This window comes from Brachionichthys hirsutus, chromosome 8, assembly GCF_040956055.1.
Source record: "Brachionichthys hirsutus isolate HB-005 chromosome 8, CSIRO-AGI_Bhir_v1, whole genome shotgun sequence".
Taxonomy (NCBI): Eukaryota; Metazoa; Chordata; class Actinopteri; order Lophiiformes; family Brachionichthyidae; genus Brachionichthys; species Brachionichthys hirsutus.
In genome coordinates, this window is record NC_090904.1 from 12,679,892 (window position 1) to 12,703,479 (window position 23,588).

At 46.2% G+C, this 23,588-nt stretch overlaps 1 protein-coding gene across 1 annotated transcript in view; it reads right to left on the reverse strand.

Annotated features, from left to right (window-relative positions):
• Window positions 1–23,588, reverse strand: part of LOC137898147 (dynein axonemal heavy chain 1-like) — a 37,528-nt gene that overhangs the window by 2,093 nt on the left and 11,847 nt on the right. Inside the window, 45 exon segments of the mRNA XM_068742145.1 lie at window positions 145–275; window positions 443–613; window positions 1,214–1,390; window positions 1,510–1,689; window positions 2,060–2,191; window positions 2,349–2,507; window positions 2,630–2,732; window positions 2,888–2,957; window positions 2,960–3,161; window positions 3,254–3,405; window positions 3,521–3,716; window positions 3,908–4,133; window positions 4,236–4,396; window positions 4,490–4,639; window positions 4,878–4,997; window positions 5,108–5,233; window positions 5,383–5,514; window positions 6,002–6,193; window positions 6,305–6,472; window positions 6,611–6,802; window positions 6,881–7,066; window positions 14,559–14,669; window positions 14,780–14,971; window positions 15,112–15,283; window positions 15,366–15,574; window positions 15,746–15,881; window positions 15,999–16,195; window positions 16,277–16,507; window positions 16,704–16,882; window positions 17,396–17,572; window positions 17,676–17,833; window positions 17,924–18,084; window positions 18,225–18,365; window positions 18,457–18,561; window positions 18,673–18,831; window positions 18,986–19,300; window positions 19,383–19,560; window positions 19,641–19,795; window positions 19,882–19,973; window positions 20,043–20,229; window positions 20,321–20,407; window positions 20,612–20,761; window positions 20,835–20,948; window positions 23,182–23,287; window positions 23,367–23,555. Coding sequence (XP_068598246.1) covers window positions 145–275; window positions 443–613; window positions 1,214–1,390; window positions 1,510–1,689; window positions 2,060–2,191; window positions 2,349–2,507; window positions 2,630–2,732; window positions 2,888–2,957; window positions 2,960–3,161; window positions 3,254–3,405; window positions 3,521–3,716; window positions 3,908–4,133; window positions 4,236–4,396; window positions 4,490–4,639; window positions 4,878–4,997; window positions 5,108–5,233; window positions 5,383–5,514; window positions 6,002–6,193; window positions 6,305–6,472; window positions 6,611–6,802; window positions 6,881–7,066; window positions 14,559–14,669; window positions 14,780–14,971; window positions 15,112–15,283; window positions 15,366–15,574; window positions 15,746–15,881; window positions 15,999–16,195; window positions 16,277–16,507; window positions 16,704–16,882; window positions 17,396–17,572; window positions 17,676–17,833; window positions 17,924–18,084; window positions 18,225–18,365; window positions 18,457–18,561; window positions 18,673–18,831; window positions 18,986–19,300; window positions 19,383–19,560; window positions 19,641–19,795; window positions 19,882–19,973; window positions 20,043–20,229; window positions 20,321–20,407; window positions 20,612–20,761; window positions 20,835–20,948; window positions 23,182–23,287; window positions 23,367–23,555 — 7,227 coding nt within the window.

The window sequence follows — 23,588 nt, forward strand, 5'->3', positions numbered from 1 at the left end:
GTAGAGGTTGGCCCGTATTTTGATGGGTCTGACCATCCCTTTGAGCGATAACGGCTTCTTCTGCTGATACGAACGCACAGCAGTCGAGCCAGGCGGTGCCTTTGATTGCATCAAGGAGGCCTGTGATGTTATCCTTTTTGGTACCTGATGACCTCCTGGATGAGAACGGCGTTCATGGACTCTTCATGGAGGACTGGGTATTTGTCTTTCACGTCCTGAACACTGAAAGGAGCAGGAATCTTTGCAACGATTCCTTCCACGATTTCTTCCACTTGCTACGATTCAAGAAGAGACTCATTCAGTATTTTTATTGAATCCAACTCCCCGCACACTTTTCACTCTGTATTTAATTACATATGGTAATATGCGCATACCGGTACATACAATAATATGGTGCGCTAGAAAAGTCAGAATGAAGAAAAGTAATTTTTTTTTTTTTTACCTCTTCCAGATTTTTGTCCGGTGCAGATGCAGCTCCAGGCTGCAGACGAACCAGGTTTCCAAGCAGGGCAAAGGTGTCATGCTGCGCAAAGCGGATGCTAGCGTTGTCATGGAGACCAAAGATCTCCGCAGGATCATTGATAGGCAAACCACGAATGTATGCCAAATAATCCTAGGGTCAGATTTGCAATGGTAACAGGTCACTAGCTAACAGAAACTGCCATCATTTAATATAAAGCAGGAGCGTTGATGCTCGGTGATTCACATGAAACACCTTCATTCACGTTCATCCCTTTAATGAGACCGTCTGCTTCTGACACGTAATGAAGTGAGCCTCCTCGTTAGGAAAATGGTGCAGCATTTTAAATTGGAATATTAATGCATCTGCGTCAGGGACTTAAATTTAGGGAAAAAAATGATTCAACACTCTGAGGGACTGACATTTAAAACCTGCAATATTCTGCCTACCTTATCTTGTTCGTGAAAGATAGCAAGAACAGAAAAATAATTATTTGCCAGACAAATAACTAAAAAAAACAGCGGCACTGCCAATTCTTCCAATCGTAATATGGCTTTGTGAGTGGTTGTACAGCTGTATGCTGAACAACCTACCTTTAAAAAAAAATCCCCCTATATCCTCCTATCTTATTTAATTATAAAGGTGTTGTCACGCTCCATAGATTCCTTAGATCAGCATTATAAACCGTTACTCACCCTGCTGCAGATGAAGCTTAAACCTGACGCTCTTTCGTTATGATATTTCTTGTCTAACCTGAATATTTAGACTCGTGTCTATCTGCCGGTAGATTCCGGATGGAGAGTAGGCATGCCCGTCAGAGAGTACAGCGGGACAGTAGAAATCCTCCAGCACGCTGAGTAAACATCGTCTGTCCCAATCATCTGTCACACGGGAGCCATAGACGATCTGTCCGGCAGTGTATTTAAGCGCCTGGAGGACAGGGGGAGGACATCAAAGTCAAACAGAGTGTTAGAAGGTGAACAAAAAAACAAAAAAAGGTGAAAAAATAAAAATCCAAATGAGGTGGAGGCTAAATATATCTTGCTCACCTTATAAGGGACGTCCTGGTAGTCGTCCAGGAACATTTTGAGCTGGCTGATGCAGATGCTCAGGTCCCCATCGCTGAACTCGTAGGGAACGTTAAAGCCCAGAGGGCCGAACCTCCTTCGCTCCAGAGTAACGCCATGGAAGAGAGACAGCGACAGGAGCAACGACCTGAAGTGTGTTGTCTGAGAAGAGGAGAGCGGAGGCAAGTTACAGATACTGCCCGAAACCAGATGTTCTCTACAGCAACCGAAAAGACGGCACGAGGAAATGAAAAAGAAGCAGGAAGACAAAATCAACCTTGGTGGAAGAGGAAAGAAAACCGTCGCTGAGCTTCATGTAGGCTTTCTGGAGATTAGCCTTGATTCCTCTGGGATGTTCGATGGCTATTTTTAACCCATTCTGGAGAATGGAAACTGGGAAGTCTTTGCTGGGAAGACTTGTGAGCCACAGCCGGAAGTCTTTGTGCACCTGGAGGTCGTGGGGCAGGTGAGACTGTAATCAGCAATGTCAAATAATATAACACATATTTGTCTGACATGCAATACTGCTAACTTTTATTGTGTCCATGTTCTCAGTCAGTCTCTCCAGGGCAGGCATCCAACTCGGCGCAAGGTGACAGTTCTGGATGAAGACCCAGTGACCTCTTTCCATGGCGGAGTGCATCACGGTCTCCACCTGGGGGCTCTGAATCACATGGACCATTCATTTAGAACACAACGGCGGCGTTTCTTTAAAAAGCGATCTGCATTTCATGCAGGACATCCTCTGCTCATATATAATTCATGACGGTGTGGACACCACGTGTCTCACTGAATGTTGGTAACTGCCATCAAGCCCCCACCTGGCCTTGGCCCAAAGAGATGGCGCTCATTTTCTTGGAGAACTGCATGACATCAGCAAACTTGTAAAGGTCATCAGCAGGGTCGGCCCCAGGAGACAGGATAAAGACGATTGGAGAGAAAGGGGACGACTCCTTGAAGACCACAGACAGGTCTGAGATCTAGGGTAGACATGGAGAAAGGCACCGGAGCAACTATCGATCAGTGAAACTGAGTTTTTTATCGTCGTAACACACATCTTGGTTTTAACGTCGGCGTTTAAGCCAGGAAGAAGGGACTCTACCTGAGGTTCTATAAAGTGCTGTCCCAGCTGAGCTGAGACAAAGTCTTGCAGGCCCAGAAGAAGACAATCAGGCCTCAGACAGCGCAGCACCAACAGCTTCTGGAATGGGTCCAGCTCTGTGTCCCACCGTCCTGGGAGAGGTTCTCTGTAGGCAAACGGGAACACATCGTTAGCCTGATAGCATAATTACCCATCGTCTATAGGCATTGCCTAAGACTAAGGCAATTATGCTATCAGGCTAATGACATGCATTGCTCGTTAGACACTGATAGCCCCCGCACAGAACAAGGGGAGGAAAGGAGTGTGTTTTTGTTAACATAGTAATTTAAGCATGCCTGTGAGGCTGGCTGCTGTCAAAAAGCCTCTTGAAGCCCTGCTGATGTTCTGTAAAGCTCTCTGCCAGTTTGTCAAATGTGTCCAAAGTGCTGAGAGCCATGATTTCCTGCCAAACGTGCTCAGATAGCCAAGTGACTGCTGAGTGGACCGGCGCTTGGACGGGCATCCCTCCGGATAGCAGGTGGCGCCACTCGACCTGCCACAAAGAGACAATTCAGATTTAATTAAGTGTACGTCCTGCAGGAAATCAAAGCGGGGCTGGGGGGTGTAAACTACCCTGTTGCGCACCATATCAATCTTATTCTCATTCATCATGATGCGAGCGCACAGGAGGAAGGCAAACATGAGTCTGTGCTTCTCAAACAAGCCGCGGCAGACGTTGCTGTACAGGCTGAGTGTGAAAAAGTCATTGATGTTGGAAACTCTCTTCTGCACGGTGTCTGTGGGACACAGGAAGTCAACGGATTCAGAAAATCATTCACGCAGCTTCCTTTCATTTAAGCAAAGAGCACAATAAAATATTCCAGTTTTTTCAATTCTCTGCAGGATGCCTACCTGCTCTCTCTGAGTTGGCAACGGCAGCCTTGAAGATGCCCAGGAACCGTTCCAGTGAGTGCCGGTACACCGGGTCGATGTTGGGCAGGTCCGATATGCAGGAGAAGAGGATCTGAGCTCGAGCGGCGACGGGCACAAACTCAAGGCGTGCGGCGTTAATGTCACGCTCCGTCTGCTCTGCTGTCACCGTTTTGGCCTGCCAGTAAATCCGGATGAGATCAGTAGAAACAACAGCAGCTCATGAATTTGATGGCTGACGTATCATATCGTTAGCCTCATGGCATATTTGCCCATCATCAATAGGCAATTATGCTATTTAGGATAACAATACATGAGGTCTTGGAGGCAGCAGTGAGAAAATAATAGCATTAAAGATAAGAATCGGACCTGGATGTGTCCAGCTTTGATTTTAGAAGTCTCCAACGCTTGGACGAGCTCCTCGTTGTCGGCTGGGTTTCCCTCTGCGGAGCTGAGCTGGAGCAGAATCTCATCTTCAATATCTTTAAGGTCCTGTTTCATCTTTGCGCTGCTAACCATCAGCCGGCTCTTGGCCTCTTCCAGGTCTGGACGTTCCTCGGCTAGCACCAGGCCCAGCAACTGGCCCTCTAAACCGCTAAGGAGCACCCAAAATACACAGTTATAGAGCGCTCCCTGTAGGCCTATTTCAATGCCCATATTGTGAAACGACTCCGGTGGCTCTGTTAGAGCCTCTTACCAGGGTGGGATAGTGAAGTTTATGGGTGTGACGTTGGTGGCGATCTCTGGAGAGTAGCGTGGGCTCGGCAGTTTGGTGGTGATGTACATTTTAAAGCCTTCATGATAACAGATGACTGAATCGCCCAGCTTCAGCACCGTGCTGCCTTGCTGCTTAAATGTCTAACAGGATTACAGCGCGAGGTCGATATTTGCACGCATCCCTGCTATGCGATGCACACGATTCTTCTATTTGACGTGTGAATGTGCATTCACCTGTTGCAACAGGACAGGCTCCAGAATGGGGTCAAACTCCTCCCCTACATTCTCCAAGAGGCAGGGTTTACCGAAGCAAATGGCGTTTTCGAGACTGTGCAGGAAGTCCCGGTTAGTTAGCTTCAAAACTTCCAAGCCATTGTCCCGTTCCTGAGTGACAAGAGGAATTAGCAAGTGGGAATTAGCCATGGCTCAAATACAACTAAGGAACGTAAAGATTTCCAGGGGAGCTGTGGGCGGTAGAGGATGAGAGGCGCGAGTTAACCCCTTCAGTAATGCCTATTGTTTGCAGCACAGCTCAAACGGGTCCATTTGTTGGAACTGAATTCATACTGCAGCTAAATCTTTTTGTCTTTATGCTCTGAAGAGGCATCGATCCTCCCCTCACCATGTTTCTGATCCAGCTGTTGGCTCGTCCCTGAGGATCAATGAATAACGGCCAGCGATGAGAGTACTGAGCAATCACAGCGTTCTCCACTGACAGCTTGTCTGTGGGCAAACCTGATATCTGTACGGTGACAAGAAAGATAATCAGATCAATGGAAATCGTGCCGGTTTGTCCGATTATTATTAACTTTTAAATTCCAAGCCCCAAACGGCTGGTCGGTTGGTTCCGACCTGCCATGAGCGGATCTTGGCCGGGTCTCCCAAGGTGTCGATCAGATTAGTTTCGTCACTGTGGGGAATTTTTAGCTCTTTGAAAGAATGGTGCCACTCGTCTGTCATAGCTGCCCTGTACTCTCCCTAAAAACAAACAAACAAACAGAAAGTATTGCACAAACGTCACTCGGCTCTGTGCACAAGTAAAAAATACATCAATACGATTCATCTCCTACAAATAAATGGGGGGAATAGTACAACTTTAAATGAGTTTAGAGTTACGACCCACTTACAGTGAAGGGCCCCAGGTAGGTTATGCACGCAGCAGATAGAAGAACATCACCCGCCACATTACTCATCATGGAGTCCAAATGTTCCACCGTTTCCTTCCACCGGACCTTCTCATCTGCCAATCCACCTAAAAGCTGGAGAACAACAATGTGTCACCATGAAATTACTTTGAAAGCAGAAACTACTCATTTATCAAATGGAAAATTCACTTTTCAAGTCTATCGACGCAAACCATTCGACCTTTCCCACATCCACCAATAAATGCATTCGTGGCAGCGACTGTCACACGAACGGCCTGCTCATGTAGGTCCGATCCAAATCATGCAATGATGAAACTTCCATTTAGAGACATTTAGGTGTTGACATCTTCCCCTGGGACACTTTGACAATTATCACATTTCATTTTACACGGCATACATGCATAAATGATACACGGATGACATCAGGCCAGGAGTGAACAAGACGTGTGGCATGTGTGACCAAGGTGACCAGGACTGATGCAGGGAAGTAGACATAAACTGTAGGAATGCAAGAATGCCAGGGACAGAGACAGGGAGCATGTGAAGACTGATTGTCCAATAATGTGGCGTTGTGTTATCGCTTCCTGTCCTTCATCCTGACCTTGTCTGCTCGGACCAGGCGGATCTCACACAGCTGAAACTTCTTGTCCAGCTCCTCTTTCCTCGCCAGGCACTCCTGGTACTTGTCCTGTGAAGAGGCAAGGCTGGCCTCCGCTGCTGCCAGCTGCTTTTTGGCATCATCCAGGATGTGCTGGGTGGCCGCTAAATCCTCCTGGGCCTCCCGTAGAGCTTGCTGTACAAGTAAATGTAACATTTAGATGAGACACGTTTACATCAAATTAGGCCACGAATCCCAAATTCATAATAATTGCGTAAATCCTTTAATGGGAATCTCGGATTTGACCCTTTTAGGTTCCACAGCCTTGGTCGCAAAGTGATGCGCATGCTTGGCTCGCACCCACTGGCAAATGGAGCTACAGGCTTTGGAAACCTTGGCAATGGAAGCTGGTTGGAATTCCTCATTGTCTAAGTAGGGCTGGATACAACTGATTACAACGTCTGGGATGTTGTCCTGCAGAAAAAATGTAGAAAAGAAATCTGCATTGAACACGCCTGTGCAATCTGTGTATCTATAAACACATCAAAGTCAAATACTGGAATTTCGAGAATGTTCATCCAAAGTATAAAAAATGAGAGATATGTACTCTACCTTATTCAACTTAAGGAGACTCTCCAGAAACTTGCCGGGGTCTTGTAGGAGAGCCTTTCCTTGCTCCCAATAATCATCGGTCTTGGTACCAGGCTTCGATCCCGATGCCTTCTTGGGTTTGATGCCCCTCATAACACAAATCGCCTCAATGACCAGCTTCACTCCCAGAGGAGGCTGCCGCATGGCCTGAATCTAGAGGGGGAAATATTCCAAAAAGGATATTTGAGTATTTGAAGGATATCTTGCCCTGTCGATAACAAAATCCCTGACCTCATTGATGTCATTCTTCTTGAGTGACTTAACGCTGGCGAGGGAAGCATTCAGGCCTGCCAGAGCCTCCTCCAAGTCTCTCTCCACGTCTGCTGCAATGACGTCTGCAAAGCGCGTCTTCTCTGATACTTCCTCTTCCTCCGCTTGCACTGAATTCCGGGTCTCCTTCGCAACCACTCTTTCTTTCTGGTAGCTGTTAGGTTTCTCCTTTTTCCCCGGTTCTTTTATTATCTCTCATGTTGGAGGTGTTTATTCAATAATGAGTCAGGATTATAAAACGAATCAAGTTTACTGAAGGTTTTCAGTAAGTACAAAGCTGGTAAGGAAACACAGCGCTGGACTCTCCTACAGACGCGGAAGCGGGACTCTGTAGAAGAGTCCCGAATGTTCTACGGCAGTGATCTTTATTGTGGGCATGAAAACACCCTCCTCCCAGGGGGTGCTTACACCCTCCTCCTGGGATGGGCCGTTAGGGCCCTAACTTATTCCCATCGTGTATCAGTTACAATGTGTGATACTTTATATGTGATTAATCTATGTGTGTGATTACCTCAGAGTATGTAGAGATAAAGAAACTAAGAGTGTTTGTGCAACCTGTGTATTGTGAGCGTGCATGCATAACTCAAATATCTAACAGTCCCCCTGCTGAGGTGGCCCGAACGGGTCACCTCACTAACCTATATGTGACCTATATGTTCACTCCCTGACCAGATCCGTGGCGCCCTCCCCCCCAAGGGCGTTAGCTTGGACCCCGAACCTGGCCAGCAGAGAGCGTGTGCAGACAAAATGGAAACCACTAACAGTAATTTGTTCACAAATGTGGGAGCTAACCCCCCCTACGGGCCCCAAAGGGGACCCCGCAAAGCTTGCATAGCAAGGAGCTGTGGTAACTAATACAGATTACCAACCCTAATACCGCCACAGCCCCTCACATCAGCAATGAGCACAACATTATTAAAATCCCCCCATTAACCTGCAAGCAAACAGCGTTACCATGTAGTAGCATTAACACCAAAGCGTGAAATGTAGACCCAGACCCCGATCACAGTCGGTCCTCTTCTTCCGGATCTCCAGGCATGATGAAGCCCAGCCGTCTCAGCCGGGTGTGAGGGTCATTATAAGGGCCCTCTGCTCAGCCTACCAATTATCCATAACAATGAAAGGGCTGGATAACCCAAATGTCCTACAAAGTTAACTAACAGTGCTCTCAGGCCTTAAAGGGTCGCTCTCAGACCGCCATTAGGAATGAGCGCGCTACAGCTAACACCAAACATGGAACGTCCGCTGCCAACTCCCCCGAGCGGCATCTCCTGGAACCTCGTGAAGATCCCACACTACCTCCGTCTGGGACTCACTCCCTCCAATCATGGCCACAAAACACCACATTCCAATCCAAAATTTAATCACCCTCCTACACAAATTCTCCATCTCTAATTTACTCAGGTACTGTCTGAACTCCCTGAGATCTCAACCAGTGAGCGGCTTGGCCTTGACACTAATTGCAGATCTGGCAGTCTCTCAGTCCCACTTTGAGACTGTACAGTGTGGGCTGCACCACCTGATAATGCCAATACGACCTCAGTAAGCGGGGTTATCCAAATAAAATTCTATTTGAACCTCCTATAATGCGGTCAGCTCATTAAGTTTAGCTTAGTTTTAATGAAGTCGTCCGAGACTCCTCTCGGGATTCTAATCACATCTCTAGGTCTGTGCTCTATCTCCAAACCCATTCCCCATAACCTATTGTACCTAAAGCCTCTATGAAAGCATTCCACTATCTGCCCGAATAAATCTAGCAATACCTCTCTTTCCTATTATCAAACTCTGTTCCATATAATATTTCACACCTTATGTCACACACACACATCAAGCATACACCAATAATTAAACATCTCCATCGTCTGAGGGCGCCACCAATGATGACTAAACAGATGAGGCAGCGTCCTCTGATCCATGTCTCCTGTAATGAGGTTCTTGACACATGGCAAATGTCTGAGTCTATCTTAACCTACTGCAAACTCCAGATCCCACCATGCTGTCTTTCACTGCGCCTTCACCCAATCATCTCTGTCTCAGGGGTTCTCCTGTGGTGGACATAAAACTGTTAGAATCTGGAATCTGTGTTCCTGTTACCTGCCTCACCTCGAGACATCTCACAGGCGCGGTTCACTCCCATCAGCTCAGCCATCTGTGTAGAGGACGGTGATGGAAGAACCTGCTCTTCCAGGACCGTCCACCCTTGTTGTGTCCATTGTGTATGTTCTGCTAGTGTACAGGGGACACCTACACCCCCTGCGGATGTAGCATGATTTAGTACATCAGTGAAAAATGTTCTGTCTGGTTTGGGTTCCTGGAAACATGTGACATAGTATTCCATCCGTCTGTCCTCCCTGTCCATATTATTTCATGTCCCCTCTCTAGAAGTGTGACCTCCTAGCTGTTGTGAAATGTGCTACTGTGTGTGGACTATTGTTCACTATACCGCACCCAGTTCCTACATCTATCCCCGAATTACAAAATGACTATCTACCTGCATGGTAGTTCTTGGTTCTGTAAACCAGTCTGACCCCCCTATAGCTGGACCCTGACTTCCCTATCGTGCCCTGGTCAAACACAAAAACCCCACGCATGAAACATCCTCCCTTTAACTGAAATCTGGTCTGTCAGAAGTACAAAAACAGAGATCATGAATTAATCCCATTATGGTTTGTTGTCAATGGAACAGAGACACACAGAGATAACAGCCAACATTAGATGCTAATTTAGAATCGACCTTCCTATCTTCCTATAATGTCCTAAAGTTCCTCCTTTTCTTCTTCATTTTCAGGTTAAAATTGCCACATATAACGTGGACACTTAATAAGTGCCCGTCTTTCCCAAAACTGTAAATCGGTGATCCAATTTGCAGAAATAATCAAGTATCGTATAATCCTAGTCCTGCTTTTTATGGAAGTTCTATCATGCACCAACATCGTCCATATGCACAGCGTTGTGTTCATATTTAAGATCTATGTTCAGTGCCTCGTTAATCATACCTGCAATATAAGTCAATGTTGCCCGTCCTGTTAACGGCCCACCGTGTGCTTGTGCGACTGTATAAAGACAAAATGGAAATGTCCATCGTGCTTGTGCAACTCTCAAACACCCAACTTTATTCATTCCATACATTCATCTCCCATCATTATAGGGTGGGGGTCAGCATTTCATGGGAGATTTCATGTCTCCTTATAATGCATGTGAGGCCAGGGAGGGAGGGGTTCATGAATGTGTGTGTGTCTCTCTAAACTAAGATAAGAAGTCAAGGACGGAAGGAAAAAAGCAGCTCCCAATCTAAACTGCGCTAGCAGGTGCAGACAGAAGGCCGTATGAACGATGGCACAGAGTCAGTTATCAGAGGACACTAAGCACAGAGGGAAATAATAACAGCATGTACAGTTCAATCGTCTCACCAATAACTCCCCTAATACTCTAACGTTATTAATACTCCACTAGTGCTTTCTGTTGTTAGTCTAATTACAGTGACTCCTGTCTTCCTACTCTGATCTATGTCGGACTCTCAGGTGACTGATAAAAGTCTCAGTTAACCGTAATTTCCCATTAAGCCTCCAAAACGTCTTTATCTTTCTATCTCATTCTTTAATAGTTTCTATCCCAGTTATGTGGCTTAACTGTCTCTGCGAAGTCTGCTATTTTATATCGTGGATGAAAAAGAAAAAAAAATTGTCTTGACCTCCTCCTCAATATCTCTCATCTGATTGTCGAACCTAGAACGTTATATAATTGATACGTTTCTATCCTTCTGTGAAACAATCCTACATCCTGAGTTTCTATTTCCTTAACTTCAATGTCTGAGCTTTCCCTGTCTGCTCAGCTATGTGTGGGAGTAGCTGCAATTTTATCTTACCTCCAGATATGGTGGCCTTGTTAGTTCTCTGTTCGTCTCTGCCCCGGAATGTTTGTGAGAACACCGGAGCTCCCCCGTTCCACATCTGTGCACTCCCCTCACAATGTCTCCATTTGTCCAAATGAGCTTCCTCGAGCTTCTGTTCAAAACTTTCTATGAAGTAAATTAACTACTCGATTATTAATTATATGAAGTCTAGCTTCAGGTGCTCCTGAGTTTTAAATTTCCCCAACCTGTCCTCTTGAGCCTTGCATTAACCCCTCAACAGCTGCTAGTGTTGTGAGCACGGCACTGTGTGAGAGGCAACATTATCCTCGTATGTGTCAAATTATCAAATAGCTGTATGCGATGATGTCTGTACAGACAGAGAATGTCTTGTCATTCTCAGTGTTAACTTTATTGAACGTGTTTGCGTTCTCACTGAAAGTGGGGTCAGTGTTGATGGATGGAGCTGAGGGAGGAGCCTGTCCCGCCCTGGTTGTTGTCCATTCTGTCCCTTCTCCAGATCATCCTGCATGGGGACACTCAATATCTACAAAAATAGAGCATATGAATTTGTACCGGTAATGGTCCTCTACCTCAACAACACTGTGACGTCCTGTCACAGAGTGCATTTGTACTCTCCCAACTTAAGTGTTTCTTTTCGCCATTCAGGAAATCCATGGTGGGACTCTGGGATGGCTCAACCGTTTCCTCCACTGTCTCACAACCTCTGTGTTTCTGGTGGCCCCCCAGACGCGGTTCTCCTGTCACACACTCATCAGGCCTCCATTAGAACCTGCAGGACACTCAGACCAAATCTTTAAATTTCTTTTTCATGATAATAGACACATTTACAGAACTTCTCATTCCTATGATCAGTAATATGTGCTCCCAGATAATCTTGACTCCTGTCCTGCATTCTGTGACGTGCAGCACTGCTCTGTGATTGTCTGGTTCCGGGGTGTGTGTGTCTGTGTTCTCTCCCCTGCCTTGTCCTGCCTCTATCTCACTCTGGCCCCTCTACCAGGCCTTGATCTTCCCTCAATCGCTCCTTATTTCATGTGCAGCAATGATCGTTGATGAACTAAGTTTGGGGTTCGTGTGTAGGTGTTCTGCATTTACATCTTGATTCTCGTGAGCATTTTGGCTTAAGGTCAATTCCAGCTGTCAGGTTTCAGTGGGACCGAGAGGGCCCTTCTCTGTCCCACTCCACCGCAAGCCGAAGGTGTAAATTTAGGTGTAGTGTATGTGTGTGCTTGCTCTTTCTTACACAGGTTGCAGCTCATGAGGTTTTGAACCACTTATCTAAAACATTTTAACTTCCCCAATGTAGCTAATCGGCGGCCGCCATTCTATGAGTATTAACCTCTTTAGACGCACAAATTATTTCAATAACAGCATCAGGTTTTCTCATTTAGTCTGTTATTCATTCATTACGATTTTTCTGGATTTTATATTTTAACCGGTTGTTTGCCCTGTCTACACTAGTTTTATAGACGTCTTTCCTTTCGGACCCCACTTTTTCCTTTATCTAAGCTCACTCACCTTTTGGTCCCGGGACTCAAAACCCCTAGTGACGCTTTCAGACCAAAGGTTACCAAAATCACCCCAGAGCCAGGAATCTTGACCTGTTGCTATTGACCCATCTGGATATGGTCTTTTTGCTCGTGAGGCCAAATTATTTGCTCACCTAAGCCCAGGGAGACAGAAAACCCTTTTATGTCCTCTTTTTTGTGCTCTCCGGTGTAGCAGTCCAAATTAAATCACTGAACCTGGGACTCCAAACCCTTTTCTGACGCTCATATGGTCCAGTGTGATTAAAAGCCGATTAAATTTATTACGTGAGCTGGCCGAAACTTGGTCTGGAGGGATTCCCAGGAGACCCTTTCCTTTCCCGGCATTTACCAGACCGTTTATGTCTCGCACGGGGTCTGCCACCCAATCCAGTGCAGTTTTCGGCTGAACCGGACCGTGCCGTCAACCAGCACGACGTCGCCACTGGCCAACGCTGCCTGCACGGGCCGCGAACAGACCGCGTCTTCAAACGCTCTCTTTTTGTGCGGAGTGGGGTCACCTTATCACCGTTTCACCTTTTATTTATATAGCGCTTTCCTTATCAGTATTCAGTACACGGCAGTTCTGACCACTGTTTCCTAAAACCCTGCGAAGTGTTTGACGCTCCAGCACACAGATCACACACCTTAAGGGATCAATGCTTACAGCACACAGATCACAGGCACCATTAGCGGATCAATGCTTAAAGCAGTGGATCAATGCTTACAGCACACAGATCAGGCCCTTTATTGGTGTTCAATGCTTACAGCACACAGATCACAGGCACCATTAGCGGATCAATGCTTAAAGCAGTGGATCAATGCTTACAGCACACAGATCAGGCCCTTTATTGGTGTTCAATGCTTACAGCACACAGATCACAGGCACCATTAGCGGATCAATGCTTAAAGCAGTGGATCAATGCTTACAGCACACAGATCAGACCCTTTATTGGTTTTCAATGCTTACAGCACACAGATCACAGGCCCCTTAATGGATCAATGCCCCTTGACGGATCAATGCACCAGGCACGCAGATCACCGGGACGAGTCAGATCCGGGACGAATCAATGCTCATAGCACGGATCACCGGGACTAATCAATGCTCATAGCACACAGATCACATAGCACACTGACCCAGTACGAATCAATGCTCATAGCACACAGATCACCGGGACTAATCAATGCTCATAGCACACAGATCACATAGCACACTGACCCAGTACGAATCAATGCTCATAGCACACAGATCACCGGGACTAATCAATGCTCATAGCACACAGATCACATAGCACACTGACCCAGTACGAATCAATGCTCATAGCACACAGATCACCAGTGTGGATTGATGCTGTCTCAAACACTCCGGTCAGCGTTATCTAATTCCCCGTTCCTTTCCAGCTTTTGCAACAACAATACATGCCTTACATGCCTATAGCTCTGGTACCATTCTTAAACAGTTTCACTCTTTATACAGACCCACATGTTGAACCAGGCAAACATCTGGCAGAAATCTTTAGTCAAAAGGTTTTCTGCTTACCTTTTAGATGCGCATTACAGATGTTGCCTGGCCCAGCACAGGAACTGCCACCTCCGTTGAGATCCGGGTCACGGCACCAGCTGTTAGGTTTCTCCTTTTTCCCCGGTTCTTTTATTATCTCTCATGTTGGAGGTGTTTATTCAATAATGAGTCAGGATTATAAAACGAATCAAGTTTACTGAAGGTTTTCAGTAAGTACAAAGCTGGTAAGGAAACACAGCGCTGGACTCTCCTACAGACGCGGAAGCGGGACTCTGTAGAAGAGTCCCGAATGTTCTACGGCAGTGATCTTTATTGTGGGCATGAAAACACCCTCCTCCCAGGGGGTGCTTACACCCTCCTCCTGGGATGGGCCGTTAGGGCCCTAACTTATTCCCATCGTGTATCAGTTACAATGTGTGATACTTTATATGTGATTAATCTATGTGTGTGATTACCTCAGAGTATGTAGAGATAAAGAAACTAAGAGTGTTTGTGCAACCTGTGTATTGTGAGCGTGCATGCATAACTCAAATATCTAACATAGCGTATTGAATAAATTACACTCAGTTAATGGACAATGAAATGCATATGTTTCCCAAAAAACACAGCTCCTGCTGAAATGTCAACATTTATGTGTGTAAATTTGGTCATTAGCTGCAGCTCAAATCATTGCTCCCACTGAGGAGGTTGTTTCCATCTCTGATTTGGCTGCAGTACCTCTAAGGATTCCAGAGAGGCTTCAGTGTCCTTAGCAGCTTCTTCCACAAGCGGCTTCGTCGCCTCCAGCTGCTCCTGCATCTTACCCAGGTCTTCTGCTGTGCTTAAAAGCTAAACGATCAAAGAATGGCAGGGGACACACACATTAAAATGGCAAGTAAACTTTTTTTTTTTTACACATGAGATCTCTGATCTGCTCCTTTTTTTCCGCAGGGGCGTGCCTTATCCAGGCCAGTCTTCACGAGATGCTGAGCGCTGCACAGCTGTTGCTTCTTTCGTTCACTGAGACCGGAGAAGTTCTTGAGCAATTCCACGTAGCTCCTCAGCGTGACGCCGTTGTGTCGAGAAAGCTCCGCCCGGTACTGTTCACACTTCGAGGCTACCAACTGGTGGATCCTTGCACACATCAGCGTCTGGAAAAGGCAAGCGGTTAGGAAGAGATTGCGTTCAATGAAAGTTGGAAGTCCTGATTTGACACATTTTCTGTTTGTGTACCGACATTTGTTCATTTTTCCAAACCTTTGTGTCACACAAAAACACGGAGCATCCTCACCAGTCCCTTCATGACTGCGGGGCTGACGTCTAAGCCGGGCAGCCCACTGAGAAATGACGTGGCCACATCCTGCAGAGCCTCCTCTGGCCAGGCGTGGAACCAGTCTACGGTGCAACATGTCACTAGAGAGGGAAGCTGCCTCAGACGTGCACGAAACACCTCACCGAAAGGGCTGCAAAAGAGGAAATGAAGGTGCCCGTTGGGAGTAGGAGAAAGGAAGAAATAGATAGGCAAACCCATGCACGGTTATTAACCTCATACAGAGGACAGTGTGGACGTTTCTGCGGACCCTCTGGAGGTACGCAGCCATCAGGTTGGCTTTAGTCGGCTGCTGGCCCTGGGCTTGCACCACCGGCTTCATGGCTGTCAGGATGCGCTCCTGCTCATCTGCTGCATAAAGGCTGGGAACATCCCCAGAACTCAAAATGATGGCGATGTCCTCCAGGAACGACTCACTCTTGATCTGTGGGATTAACATGAAGGTATGGAGCTCATTAGAGATTATATTAGTCGGTGCTCTCACGCACATGGACTAAATATGGGTAGAGCAGTATTCCAATGATGTTATCAAACCACCGCGCACACAGCACTGCAGCTGATGATGACGCCGGGCTGTGCGTGCTATATTTACTACCTGTGTGTCCACAAAGAGAAAGGTGATCTGCTTGTCCTGAAGGCCAGCAGTGAGCAAGACGCTTTTAATATCCGCTCTCCACTCAGTCAGACTGTAGTTCCCAGTCGGTTTAATGTGGACGCACTCGCATCCTGAGCTGAGTAGAGCACATAGACAAACAGACAGACAGACAGACAGAAAAAAACATGGCCTCCTTAGCGGAGGTAATAACACAAAACACTTTGCGTTATTGTGCAAAGTGTGGGTCTCTCACATAAATGAGGCCAGCTTAGTGAGTGACTGGCGCCCACTTCCACCCACTCCCAGCAGCAGGGCGTTGCCCCAGGGCTGGCGCAGGACGCGGCCCACACGGCACACATGCTCAATGGCTTCCATGAAGAGCACCAGCTTCATCTCGGTGGAACTGTTCCGGTTGTAGTCATCCATGTATTCGTCCATCACTTTCATCAGCTAGACGGTACAGTTTGGGGTTAATAAAGTTTTTAGGGGAATGATCCTCCAATAAAAAAAAAAAAAAACATGAAAAATCACCTTGTCTTTGTCTTGTATGAGCTTGTAGACTTTGCGGTCGGCTCCAGGAGTCATGAAATCTCCGTACAAAACAGGCTGGCTGGGCACAACCTCCTCAAAGCTGCAGCCCAACTCTTGAACGCTGTCTCTCAGGAGTCTGCCGAACCAGTCCCTGTCTTTGGCGCACACCAGGCGGTCCTGGAAAACCCGGCAACTTTCATGGTACCACAGCTGCAGCAGCTGCCGTTGGTCCTAAAATCACCACAGCAATAAAACTTTGTTGGATTTTCAGATGATCTTTTTTTTTAGATTGCCATCACTTCATCCAGAATCGCTGTTTGTAAGAACCTAATGGACGGGTCAAGAGACCACAGCTGAGCCCAAAAGTCTCATTTCATAAAGACAAAGGTTTCTCTGTCAGATTAATTTAATTCCTTTGGCTCGCTACCTCGATCTCTTCAGGCTCAGCCATGAGGATGCCCTGGAAGACCTTGGATAAGTCCCTGAGGTTGAAGGTGTAATGGGGCTTGGATGGCGTTGGGAGGAGCTGGGAGGTCGTGGCAGAGTAGACTCGGATAGCGGCGTCTACCAGAGACTCGTTCAGCGGATGAAGAGCTGCCACAGGTCCTGATGATGGGCAGCAGGGAGGAAGCAATACATTTAAAACAAACTGATTTTATAAATGACAACACTGACGTCTTTCTCTACTTTAGCTTTCTGTGCTCTTATTTTATTTGATCACAGCCATAAAGGGGTCCAATATGCAAAATGTCTTCTTGATCTGATCCAGATCAACGTCAGGAAAAATTATTACACTTTAACATTGAAAACCACATTTATGGATTCAAAGATCAGTCAAAAAATACCCATCAACTCTGATTCCCTTTTACTTTTCATGGTTGGCGTATGAAGACACCAAGAACAATCTATGACCTTTTGATTATGATCCAGATCACCGTGTGGATGGTGTAAATCCTTATTAGGAGTGGAATGAGCAGCTTGGCGGAGGTCTGCACGCTCTGAGTCCTTTTCGAGTTGCTCATGCTTTCATCTTTCGGCGAATCAGTATTCAGTCAGAACTGGTTTGTAATGTTTACATGCTGAAGAACGTATTTTCTCCACCTGTTCCTCCACGCTCACCCATCCAACTGCCCAAAATGGTGGAGAAAATCCTCTTCATGCTGGCGTCCTCCATTTCAGTGAGGGACAGGATGTTGAAGTGGCGTGTGAAGCGCTGGGTGACGGGGTTCCGGCCCCCTCCTCCTGGCGGCCCCATGGCACAGATCAAATTGATGTCCACGATCTGTTTGAATGTCCCTGAGGAGAAGGCCCGGAAAAAGAAGAGAGAAGCTCATCGACTGGACTGTTTCTGCAGAACCCAAACCTTCATGTTAAAACGGTATCAGTTATCTTAACTCACCGATCTGCTTCCTGTCGTACCAGCCCCCGTGGTCCATCCACTGCCTCAGCAGTTCAATAGGAGGCTGGGCGCCCCCGGTCTCCAACACGGGCATGTTCAGATCATCGATGAAAAAGATGAAGTGCTTTTTTATTGGCGGTCCAAACTGGGATTTGGATCTGGCACGCATCATTGAAATGAGCAACAAGCATGTCGCGTTGGAAATAATGCGTAATGCGATAGACTGCAATGCAGAAGAGCGAGCGTACCTTTTTTCGAGCTTACTGTCGATGTAATCTTGAGTGTGATTGGCTGAGGTGCGGCCAGAGAACACGAGGGAGTGTGTGATGTATTCAGAGGGCATGTTCTTCAGAAGCTTGTCTGATAGGGTCACGGTCTTTCCTGCGCCGGTCGGCCCGATACAGAGTACCTACCGGCAGATCACGCGTGCCGGCGGTAAAAATGCTTCGTCACAGAAATCACGGCATTTAAATGTAAATAATCATTTATTCATTTCAGAAATCTTGAAGACCCGGAGGTGGAAAGTTCAACGACAATCGATGGACTCACTGGTTTCTGATTGGTCAAAAGCAAATCCACGAGGAAGGAGGTTCTCACTGTGCCAGCTGTGGGAACCATGATGTCCGTATAGTTTATCTTTGAGGTGATTGAAACAGTTCTTACATCGATCGTCCAGCTGACCCACCGGACCTGAAGCACATGCGAAACTATGATTGTAAGTGAAACGGGAAACGGCATCTGGTGGTTCCATGATAAATCCTCAGGACGATGCATGAAATACTTTTCTGTCTTCTTCTTCTTCATCAACAGCCTCAAAGTCGGTCATGCCTGCATCATCGAGTCTGTAGTCGTACACCAGGGCCTCCTCTGGGAAGCACAGGTGAATCTGAAACACAGTCAGTTAAAACACACCGCTGGTAAGAGATCATCTAACAATATGAGGTAAATTCGAGATCATTTGATACTTTGGATGCTACAGAAGAGAGGATGCTGCAACCTTTTCTTCTGCCATCTTGCTCTTGAGCCAGGCACTGAAGCGCTTACAGCTGGCTGCGTCTCCTGTGCCGCCCACGCTCCACACCAGAGAGAAGAAGAACCAGGGTTCAATCAGCTCCTTCAGACGATCCAGTGTCTTCTGTGGCGCTGAGCTCTTACCCTACAAGACAACAAAGGTTTCACGAGGGAATCAAACCCAACAGCTGCTCGAATAAACCCACAGCTTCTGCGTAATAAAACGGTGAGTGCTATTCTCACTGTTTCAACCCACATATTAACCAAAGTCCAAATATATTCATTCGTGATTCGCCCACCTCTTTGATGAAAAAGGGATTTAAGAAACAGTCCATAAGTTTAAGGAGACTCCGGGTAAGATTGCTGTCCAGGGATGTGATGACCTCGGTGACTGATGCGTGAACAAACGTGATGGAGTCCTGCAGGAACCTGGCAAACAGGGATTCAAACTGCTCCGCGTGTGGCTTCAGGGGTTCAGGGAGCCGTTTAAGCCAACACTCCGTGAGCGGGGCGAGGCCCAGCATGCTGGGCTCCAGGTAGACCACACCGCAGCGAGACACTGTGGCTGGCGAGGCCGCCGCCAAGTCCTGCACCTCCAGCATCACGGTCATCTCCTTCAGGAGGAAAGACGCAACGTGTCTGAATGCGCACGCGGAGAAGACGGCACGGGGACAAAAACTGAACACTCAGCCTTACGTCAGTGAGTTTGATCATTTCCCCGGAGCCCAGGCACAGCTTCTTGTTGTCGTCAAATGCAGCGTTCATGTTCTCGGCCCACAGAGAATCCGCCGGCCCGTCACATATGTACCACTTTTCCTCTTTGTCCGCGGACGCGGCGCCTCCTCGGATGAGGGATGAGAGGATGCCATCCATCCTAAAAGGTCAGAGAGAGAGAGGCAGCGTGCCTGAATGGAGTAAAAGGCGGTCGCTCTTATAAAACAAAGAGTCACCCACCACTCCTTTGTGAGCGGGTCCCACTCCCCGTGCAGCTGCCCCGCCGTGACAGACTTGGGATTGACGACGCGTATCTGAACCGCTGCATGCACGCCGCCGCTGGCGGATGGCTGACCCTCCAGAGCCGTTAACGCTGCAGCCAGAACCTCGTAGCACTGACGCACAACAGTTCAACTGAAACACCGGCAAGCGGCGCAAAGCAGAAATCACCAAATCACCGACACAGCGAATAAAGACTCACCTTGGTTTTACCTGATCCAGAGGCTCCCGCCAATATCACGCCGCGTCTCAACGCAATGGTTTCATACAGCTGGACGCACTTACTAACGAACCCTGCAAGCAACGCGGCGCCATCAGCAACTCATCCTCACAATGTGGGCATGTGTTCCCAGAAACACTGACCGGCCACGTCTTTGAGGTTCTTCTCGCCGCAGACGTGGCGGATGGACTCGTCCAGTGTGGCGTCGTTGATCGGCTCCCGCTTCGTGTTGGGGAAAAGATCTGATATGATACTGTTGAAGAGCAGCAGGTCGTCCTGTAGAAACTTTGGAACGCTGACATCTTGAATGGCCCGCACGCAGATCAACTCCTGGGAGACAGCGGCATCGATCAATAATCACTTTGGACTCTATCCGGAATGCGAGCCATTGTTTCCTGACGACATAAATAGCATTAGTTACCTCTGTCATGCCAGGGCTTTCTCTCTTCAGGTTTCCAGCAGCTGTGATCACAGTCTTCACAGCTCTCATGCCAAAATCATAATGATCCTTCACAGAGAGAAGAGGAAAACTCATTTACACCTTTGTTATTCATCTAGTCTATAAAAACACTCTCTTTGTTGCTCTACTGCTGCATTTTTCAAATTGTTTAAAAGAAAAATACACAAAGCGGTTTTTTTCTCAGGTATTTCTTATTTTTTTTTTTTTAAGATACTGCACTTTTACTTTTCTAAGGCAGCTTACAGGTCGTACCTGAAAACTGAGCAGCTCAGAGGAGAGCTTGAAAGCGGTGGCGATCTTCCGGGAGAGGAGTTTAGCATCGATGAAGCCAGACGAGAGCAAGGAGATCTCAGCGATCGCAGCAAAGTCAGGCGCCATCATGGCCACGGGACGAAACAAGGCCTGCAGGCGACAGGATGTCATTCGGCTCATCCTCAGTGTTACAGTTGCTTCAAATTCAATCATTATTCCAAACCTTGAGATTGTCGGGGATTTCGGTGCATCCAGCAGAACCCGGGTCCGTAGTCATGAACACAGCGCAAGAAGAGACGAGAGGGATGTCTGTCCCATCAAACACAAACCGCTCTGCCTGAAACACACCAGGCACAATTATGAGATCCTAGAGATCCTCTAAATTGTATTACGTTGCTGCTTCAAGCCAGTTGGTCCTACATTTATTTTATCTATATTTTTAGATTCCTTAACCATTAAAACAAACCTTTGAGAAATTGGATTCGCATAGATATCATTATTAGTTTAGAAGTTATACACAAATAAGTACACTTTCAGTAATGGCTGACTGTGTGTGTGTGTGTGTGTGTGTTTGTAGATAATCATCCGAGATATTGAGGAACACATTTTGAAGGTCCATTTATTCCAGTGTTTTACAAAGATTTCAAAGTGATCCAGAATCCAGGATCTACGGTGGCCCTGAAGTGCAAATCACAACAACAAATCGTATTGCACACAATAAAGAAGGAATCGCGCAAACAAGAAAAAAACACACGCACAAATAAGGAATCGCGCAAACAAGAAAAAAACACACACACAAATAAGGAATCGCGCAAACAAGAAAAAAACACACACACAAATAAGGAATCGCGCAAACAAGAAAAAAACACACACACAAATAAGGAATCGCGCAAACAAGAAAAAAACACACACACAAATAAGAAATCGCGCAAACAAGAAAAAAACACACACACAAATAAGGAATCGCGCAAACAAGAAAAAAACACACACACAAATAAGAAATCGCGCAAACAAGAAAAAAACACACACACAAATAAGGAATCGCGCAAACAAGAAAAAAACACACACACAAATAAGAAATCGCGCAAACAAGAAAAAAACACACACACAAATAAGGAATCGCGCAAACAAGAATACAAAACACACAAACAAGAATCGAAATCACGCAAACAAGAATACAAAACACACAAACAAGAATCGAAATCACGCAAACAAGAAAGCTCCAAACCGGAAATGCTAAATATCGGACAAGTCCAAACCGGAAATGCTAAATATCGGACATAAGGGTTCTGGTTGCTGATTGGACAGAAGCACTGTCAATCATTCTGACTTTCGCTACAGGTTTCCCGTAATTGAGCGGCAATGAGTAGCAATTGAGTAGTAGGTAAGAGAACAGCGTGAGATACAAAAATATGTTTTGCCGTCATTGTGGTAAAAAGTTACCCGAAGAAGAACGGCCGAACTATTGCAGTGGTTGCGGCAAGAGACTTCAAGGGATTCTGGACAATGAACCAACCGCATGTCAACTATTGCATCATAAGTGTGTCCCGCATCAAAATAATTCCTGATAATGTCTTCGGTGGCAGCCATAATTACAAATGAACTTTCTCAGCAATCAGCATCCGGACCTCTGCATGTCCGATATTCAGCATTTCCGGTTTGGAGTTTTCTTGTTTGCGTGATTTCATTTCTTGTTTGCGTGATTTCTATTCTTGTTTGCGTGATTTCATTTCTTGTTTGCGTGATTTCATTTCTTGTTTGCGTGATTTCGATTCTTGTTTGCGTGTTTTGTATTCTTGTTTGCGTGATTTCATTTCTTGTTTGCGTGATTTCGATTCTTGTTTGCGTGTTTTGTATTCTTGTTTGCGTGATTTCATTTCTTGTTTGCGTGATTTCATTTTTTGTTTGCGTGATTTCATTTCTTGTTTGTGTGATTTCCATTCTTGTTTGTGTGTTTTCTATTCTTGTTTGCGTGATTTCTTATTTGTGTGTGTTTTTTCTTGTTTGCGTGATTTCTTATTTGTGTGCGTGTTTTTTTCTTGTTTGCGTGATTTCATTTCTTGTTTGCGTGATTTCGATTCTTGTTTGCGTGTTTTGTATTCTTGTTTGCGTGATTTCATTTCTTGTTTGCGTGATTTCATTTTTTGTTTGCGTGATTTCATTTCTTGTTTGTGTGATTTCCATTCTTGTTTGTGTGTTTTCTATTCTTGTTTGCGTGATTTCTTATTTGTGTGTGTTTTTTCTTGTTTGCGTGATTTCTTATTTGTGTGCGTGTTTTTTTCTTGTTTGCGCGATTCCTTCTTTATTGTGTGCGCTACGATTTGTTGTTGTGTTTTGCACTTCAGGGCCACCGTAAGGATCTCTTCTGGATCATCACCAAAAATTACCACAATCATCTGTTTCTGGTAACAAATATGTTTTTGTAATACATTATTCTGCCTTTCAAATTTTGTAAGCTGGAAACATGAGGTTTTGGAAATACTAATATTTCTCCAAGGTACTTTTTCCAACTCCAGGTAGTACTCTGCAGGTAAGTACATACCTACACACATGAACTTCTAGTTTCTCACCTGTTGCTGCTGGGCTCTTTGTATTGTCCTGATTTGTTGTGCGGCCACAGACATCACTTCCACATCAATGCGATTAAATTCATCAAAGCATACCCAGGCGCCAGAGCTGCAAAAATGTAACATGCGATTTGACGAAAGGCCTGTAATTCCTGACATTCGACCATGCTTCACCAGCGACCGCTCACCTGGCCAGTCCTCTGAGAATCTTTCCTACAGCTAAGAAATGAAGCTGATTGGAGCAGTTGAAAATAACAGTTTGGACGGCCAGAGCTTTTCCCAGATCTCGAATGGTTTCTGTCTTTCCTGTCCCGGTTGGGCCTGAAGGAGCCCCTCCAAGCTTCAGGTTCAGCGCTCCTGCTAGGGTCAGGTAGCATCTGAAAGAGTGAGGCCGTTTTGTATTCAAAAGA